General features: G+C 26.9%; 3 protein-coding genes across 8 annotated transcripts in view; all 3 read left to right on the forward strand.

Annotated features, from left to right (window-relative positions):
- The window catches only part of LOC102679411 (odorant receptor 4-like), a 5,385-nt gene extending 4,171 nt beyond the window's left edge, over window positions 1-1,214 (forward strand). Inside the window, exons 1-5 of one of the 3 annotated variants that reach the window (XM_031510243.1) lie at window positions 1-162; window positions 239-338; window positions 710-820; window positions 894-1,049; window positions 1,117-1,214. The exon at window positions 1-162 is cut by the window's left edge and continues 686 nt beyond it. In XM_031510243.1, coding sequence (XP_031366103.1) covers window positions 1-162; window positions 239-338; window positions 710-820; window positions 894-1,049; window positions 1,117-1,167 — 580 coding nt within the window. In that variant the 3' untranslated portion in view covers window positions 1,168-1,214. The remainder of the gene's footprint in view (window positions 163-238; window positions 339-709; window positions 821-893; window positions 1,050-1,116) is intronic. The other 2 variants (XM_031510244.1, XM_006615121.2) reach the window with 2 other exon arrangements.
- A 586-nt stretch (window positions 1,215-1,800) lies between these two features.
- Window positions 1,801-3,791, forward strand: LOC116185559 (odorant receptor 67c-like). 3 transcript variants are annotated; one of them, XM_031510242.1, is made up of 6 exons: window positions 1,801-2,188; window positions 2,254-2,899; window positions 2,970-3,069; window positions 3,148-3,258; window positions 3,336-3,491; window positions 3,562-3,791. In XM_031510242.1, the coding sequence occupies exons 2-6, from the start codon at window positions 2,313-2,315 to the stop codon at window positions 3,613-3,615; spliced, it is 1,008 nt and encodes a 335-aa protein (XP_031366102.1). In that variant the 5' UTR covers window positions 1,801-2,188; window positions 2,254-2,312; the 3' UTR covers window positions 3,616-3,791. The 3 variants fall into 3 exon arrangements, with proteins under 3 accessions (XP_031366102.1, XP_031366101.1, XP_031366100.1); XM_031510241.1 differs by having other exon boundaries at window positions 1,801-2,169; XM_031510240.1 differs by having other exon boundaries at window positions 1,801-2,899.
- Window positions 3,792-4,050: 259 nt separating this feature from the next.
- On the forward strand, window positions 4,051-6,240 carry LOC102676467 (odorant receptor 4-like). 2 transcript variants are annotated; one of them, XM_006615180.2, is made up of 4 exons: window positions 4,051-5,023; window positions 5,133-5,232; window positions 5,730-5,991; window positions 6,088-6,240. In XM_006615180.2, exons 1-4 carry the CDS (start codon window positions 4,227-4,229, stop codon window positions 6,198-6,200), a joined length of 1,272 nt encoding a protein of 423 aa, XP_006615243.1. In that variant the 5' UTR covers window positions 4,051-4,226; the 3' UTR covers window positions 6,201-6,240. The 2 variants fall into 2 exon arrangements, with proteins under 2 accessions (XP_006615243.1, XP_006615244.1); XM_006615181.2 differs by having other exon boundaries at window positions 4,055-5,023; window positions 5,730-5,996.
- The last annotated feature ends 912 nt before the right edge of the window (window positions 6,241-7,152 follow it).

Genomic DNA, 7,152 nt, shown 5'->3' on the forward strand with positions numbered 1-7,152 from the left:
AGCTGTTAGTATCGCAGCCGTGTTCACAACTCATGCTTGTGGCCAAGTAAATCTTTTGATGGCGTGGATCCGTCAATTTGTGGATCACTCAAACGTTCAAGATAAAAATGTTGTATTGAATGACATTGGCGAGATCATTCGACATCATTTGAGGATTTTGAGGTGAAAAACTTAACTTGTTAACTATTTGTTATATTATTTTCTGAAAGTGATTTTAAATATATATTGATTGTAACAGTTTTATAGCAGGTATCGAAAATGTAATGAGTGGAATATGTTTTATGGAATTGTTCAAATGTACTGTAAACATATGTATGCTTGGATATTATATTCTTACGGTATGTTTTTAACAGATTTAGAAAATCTTAGAACGTTAAATAAGAAATTTATTAAATCTTTTAATGACTAATATGTTTTTTTCATTGTTTGTTTTTTTTTCTATAACTTTGTAGATGTTTGTAAACATCTACAAAATTATTCTAATAATAATCAATGAAATTGCGCATTGTCAATAAATAATGTCACGTTAGCGAATAATTTCAAGAACTTATATTAAATTATTTAATTTTATCTATTATTTAATCTTTCTTATTTTTATGCAAATATAACAGATATTCTAAAATATTTAAATTGAAGTATACATTTTAACTTTAATATTAATTTTAATACAAATGAATAATCCAATTAAAATTTTTTATTTCTTTTTTAGGCATGGACTGGTCATGATATTCAGAATCTGATCGTATTTTCAGTAATACTTCTTTCTATGATTTTCAATATTTTTATAATATGTTATATCGGTGATATACTAACTGAACAGGTAACAGACATGCGATTTGATAAATAAATAAATTCAAAGCGTAACTGACATTTATCATAAAAATTTCCAATAGTGTAAAATGATTGGTGAAGCGGTTTATATGACTAATTGGTATTACTTACCTGGAAAAGATATATTGAATTTAATACAGATCATTTTAAGATCCAGCATGGTGGTTAAAATCACTGCTTATAAGCTAGTTCATATGTCCATATATACCTTTAGTAATGTGAGTCATATGCTTAATCATATTTACATGTATCTATTAATTGTTATAAAATGTACTATTATTCCAGGTGATAAAAACTGCTTTTGCTTATTTGAATTTATTACGTCAAATGACTTAATAGAATACATTCTTAAAATATGAATACATAAACTTGTATTAAAAATATAAAAAATATTAATATAATAATATAAATAATATTAATATATTAATAAATAATATAAATAATAATAATAATATAAATAATATTAAAAATATAAAAATATTTCTCATCATTTTTATATATTAATTTCGAATTTTTCTAATAACAATATTATATTATTGAAGATTATTACAAATTAAAAAAATAAATATTAATTTTTTTAATCGTGATATTTCAATTTTGATATTCAATATTCATAAACTTCAATACTATAGAGTGCAATATTAAAAAATCAAACAAATTATTAAAAGAAAAATATAAATTTTGTACCTTGATTTATTAACTTCTTGATTGGTATTGTCCAGTTTGTCCAACATGTGTTTTCAAATCGTATTTCAAATATTTAAAATATTCTTTTTTATAAATTTTACCATCCTAAGAAGAAATCCAATTTAATAATCATTGTTCCATGTAATTATTATTGTTTGAAAGTTCATCACAAAAAATATCTAAAATGAATTTATAAAAAAATTACTCACTATTATCTTTTAAAAACTACTGTAATCGAAACAAAAATCGAGAAAACAAAAATATCGATTCACAATATAAAACGTATCTAAAAACTAACCTCTTTAATATTTTCACACTATATATAACACATCTATGTATCTTTCCATTATTTGATATAAGTACTTATGAATCGAATCAACTGGTGGTCGACAGAGAGTTCAACCGCACTGGCAACTCGTATGAATCGACTTATCGTTAGTCGAAAGTATTGAAATTAGCACATGCGCATTATCGAAAGGTTCACTAATCGATGACTATCGCCTTTGTACGTTACCTTTCCCTTCAGTTAACCGTGCACTTTCGCCTTGTCAATTACCATTATGTTCGTACTTACGGATTCGTCATCCGTCTCATACAACAAAGACTGGATATACAGTGTTCAGATAAATCGTTGGTTGCTGAAAGCAATCGGTATCTGGCCTCTCTCATTGTGCGTCACTACCACAGAGAAAATTCATTCTGTGATTCTTACTTTAATCAGCATTTTTCTGATAGGTTTCCTCCTCGTACCCTGCACCCTATGCACTCTCCTTGACAAAACAGGAGATCTCGATATGAAGATTAAAATGATCGGTCCGTTTAGTTTCTGTATAATGGCAGCAATCAAATATTATATTCTTTTCTCGCGTGGATCGTACATCGGTAAATGTATCGAGGACATTCGAATCGACTGGTCTCGTGTTTCTTCGCAACACTGTTTGAAAGATAGAAAAATCATGATGGAAAACGCGAGAATTGGTCGATCTCTGGCGATTTTCTGCGCTGGTTTCATGTATTCTGGTGGATTTTTCTATACTATTGTGATGCCTCTTTGCACAAAACGAACAGAGATGATCGATAACGAGATTGTGAGATCTCAAGCATTTCCAATCTATCGTGGCCTTCTCGATCCACGCACCAGTCCGTCCTTTGAAATCGTGCAATTGATGCAATGTTTAGCTGGTTTTGTGATATATTCCGTCACTGTAGGTGCTTGCAGTTTGGCCGCCGTTTTTGTTATGCATGCCTGTGGACAATTTCAAATTCTTGTAACAAAATTGCGAAGATTGATTGATGGACTAAAAGGAGACAAAGACATGGAGGACATAGTGCATGAACAACGATTAGGCAATATTGTGGAACATCATTTATATATATTAGGGTAAAGAATGTGTAAATTATGTATATTTGTATAGAAGTATTGTATTGTGTTTATAGATAACAATTTTCAGTTTTATATCCCAAATCGAAAAACTTCTAAACGAAATATGTTTCGTTGAATTTATAGGATGTACGCTAAATATATGTTTCTTGGGATATTTTTTACTTAAGGTAATAAAAATATAACATCAAAATAAATGTGATAAGAAAGCAAAATTATAATTGGTATTTTTCATTCTGAATTTTTAGGAATGGGAACAAAGTGAAACTATAGGGACCTTAACTTATTGTATATTGCTCATATCTTTAATATTCAATATTTTCATATTATGTTATATTGGTGAAATTTTATCGGAAGAGGTAGTTTTTTTTACAAAATTATTCTTTTTTATTATCTGAAATAAAAAATAGAATTCACATTTAATTATGTATCATAGTGTAGAAATATTGGTTTGTCAGCTTATATGATTGATTGGCATCGTTTACCAGGAAAGAAAGCACTCAGTTTGATATTGATATCTGCAGCTTCAAATTCTTCTACAAAATTAACAGCTGGCAAACTCGTGGAATTATCTTTGAGTAGTTTTTGTAGCGTAAGTAATAAATTCATTTTTCATATCAAATTATATAAATTATATTTTATTTTATTATTCTCTGTTACAGGTATTAAAATCATCTCTAGCATATTTAAGTTTACTTCGTACTCTTACTACATAAATATTTCATGATGCGGTAACAAAAAATTTATCAAAATTCAAAATAATTATTATTTTAAGACATTATTAAAATTGATTTTTTTTTTTTACACCAAAAATTCAATTTCAAAAATTATATTCTAAAATAAACTTCAGAATAAACAATTTGAAAAATATATTCAATAAGTTTCAAAATCATTTAAAATCAAATAAAAAGAGAAAAAATAGGATTGATTTTTTTCTATATTGAAAATTATTTCGAAAGAATAAATAATCATTATCTTCAATATGTTACACTATATTATTTAAACATCACTGCAATAATATTAAAAAATTCACATATATTAATCTTCCACTTATTAATTTTTCGATTCACATTAAATAATAGAAATATTTCAAAATCATACTTTATTTATAAAATGCATTTTATTTATAAATTTTATCGTTCCGCTAAGATAACTAACTTAATCTCTATAATCTTCACGTTGTGTATCGTCAATGAGGTGAAATGTAAACACATGGATTAACCGTTGTCAATAGTTATGGTAACAGAATATGTATCGATCGACGCGCATCATCTAACAATGTGTATATACCATTCAGTTATTCCTCCGACTTCGTACAAGAAACACGATGACGGACGACATTTCCGTGATTCAAAAGAAGTTTGGTAGTCTGAACGAATATAGTATACAATTAAACAAATGGTTCTCGAAAACAATAGGCGTATGGCCACTTCCATCCTCCACTTCGAAATTCGAAAAAATAATAACAAGGATTCTAATTCTTCTCTGTTGGATTATCGCGATATTTGACACAATATCAGGCTTATTACATTTCGCCCTTGTGAAAGAAGATATCATCTCAAAATTAAAATCTCTGGCTCCTATAAGCTATATTTTTGGCGGAGGGCTCAATTACGCCGTGTTGTTACTTCGTAAAAATGATATACTTTATTGTATAGAGCATATGGAAACTGATTGGAAGGCGATCACGAGGATGACGGATCGACAAATAATGCTTAAAAATGCAAAAATTGGTCGCATTATTTCCTGTTGCATCGCAGGCTTCATGCAAGTTAGTGCTATTTGTTTCTGCACTGTATTGGGAGTTTTCAAACGAACAATAAAAGTCGGCAACGAAAGCATGGAAGTATACGTTTTACCTTCTCCAACCTATAAAATTCCGGTTGATACTAATCCAGGGCATGATATCGTACTTGGCTTTCAATTTCTGGCTGCATACATTACGAGTGCTACCGTTGTTAGCGCTTTCAGTTTTGCTACAGTATTTGCATGCCACGCTTCTGGTCAATTAACTATAATGATTACATGGATCGAAGAATTTATAAATCGGTCACAAGAAGAAAATAAGAATGTACGCATTGATGAAATAAGTGTGATCATCGAACATCATATGAGAATTCTAAGGTAACACTTTTTACGTAGTTTCCTTCTGTTTTTTTCTGTCTCTTTCTGTCTATATATCTATTTCTATCTTTCTTTAGAGAATATCTCTAATTACGTATTAATTGTGAAGTTTCCTAGAACGTGCTGAACATCTATTGTGCCCAATATGCTTCATGGAAATGTTCAAGAATATATTGAGTATATGCTTGTTTAGTTATTGCATTCTTGCGGTACGCCATTTTTCAAATTAAAATATATTTGTTAAATACTTCGTTTTCAAGTTCAATAAATAGTTTTGTTTATGTTAAAAATAACTTATTTAAATACATATTGATATAAATTTCATTATTATTATTTAATAAATAAAAATAAATAAAAATATTAACATATATATTTTAAAGATATTGATTTAAAATATAAATTTCTATGTCAAATCTATCACTTTTAATAGGACAATTCTCTATTCGATTTGACATGAAACAAGATTCATCTCTAATATTTTTACAACTTTAAAATACATTATTATCGATTAGAATTAAATTTAATCTTTTTCTAAGGATAAAGAACATTTGACATAATTGCAATTAAACAAATGAACCTAATTCTAATATAATTGTTGTAATTTTTTATAAATCTCACAAAGTCAAACAATAAAAAAATCATGAAATTAATAATATCATGAATAACAGGTGATTAATCTAATTGAAAATATTCATTTTTTTATTAGGAATGGTCTGAACATAATATTAGGATTCTCGGTACATATATTTTTGCGGTAATAAATATAACTTTAAACACATTTTTAATATGTTATATCGGTGAAGTCCTAACTGAAAGGTGTAAGGAAATTGGTAACATGGTTTATATGACAAACTGGTATCGATTACCTAAGAAAGATATTCTTAATTTAATAATGATTATTACACGATCTAGCGTAGAATACAAAATGACTGCCGGAAAGATAATTGATATGTCGGTAATCACGTTTGGTAATGTGCGTTTATTTCTTTCAATTTTTAAAGAAATATATCATTGATCTCCCAAATATTTCGAAAATATTTATGCGAATATATTTTTATTTTCAGATAATAAAAACTGTTTTTGGATATTTAAATATATTACGTCAAACAACAATGTTATAAATTGCACATGTATTGAATACATAAAAAAATATGTATCAAATATATATTCAAAATAAATATTGCATATTATTAATTACAGTCGAGTAAATTTGAAAGTATATTATTTTTTTTATTTAAAATGATAAAATTAATTTAATCTTATTGTAAATACATCTGTCCAATTCATTGTCAAGTATCAACAATTTGAAATGAATACTTACATAAGTTTAAATTTATATCGATTATGTCGATTTCATATATGCTAATAGATTCTTCTATATCACTGTGATGCCTCTTAACAAAAAATGATTGATAACATGATCGTGGAGTCTCAGGCATTTCTTTTTTATTGTGGATTTCGATTCACGTACCATATCTTTAAAAATTATGTAATTGATGCAATGCTTGGATTTTTAATATTCCGGCACTACAGATGCTTGTTGTTTGACCACCGTTTTTGTTATACATGCCTGTGAACAGTTTCCAATTTTTGTTACAAAGTTGCAAAGACTAATTTATAGTATGACTTATGATATATTGAAAGAAAGCAAAAATGTGGAGACATTCCACGGCTAGGTGGAACATCATTTACATATACTATAATAAAGAAGCTATAAATTATATATATATATATTATATATATTTTTATAATAATATCATACTGTGTTTATGAGTAATAACTTTCAGTTTTACTGAAATCGAGTTTCTAAACAAGATATTGAATTTGTAGGATGTACGTTGAAATATACATACTTCTTGAAATATCTACTTCTAGTAGATCAAATAATAATATTAAATTAAGTAAGTAATAAGAGAGTATAATTACAATTCTTCTGTTTCACTCTCAATTTTTAGAAATGAGAACAAAGTGAAATTTTAATATATTGTACATTATTCACAGCATTTAGATTTAACATTTTCATATTATATTGATCAAATTTTATCGGAAAAAATATTTTATTTTTTTATAAAAATATTTTTTTTATAATTTGGAAAAAAAATAAAATTCATATTTAATTATATAATTAT

This window comes from Apis dorsata, unplaced genomic scaffold (assembly GCF_000469605.1).
Source record: "Apis dorsata unplaced genomic scaffold, Apis dorsata 1.3 scaffold_217, whole genome shotgun sequence".
Taxonomy (NCBI): Eukaryota; Metazoa; Arthropoda; class Insecta; order Hymenoptera; family Apidae; genus Apis; species Apis dorsata.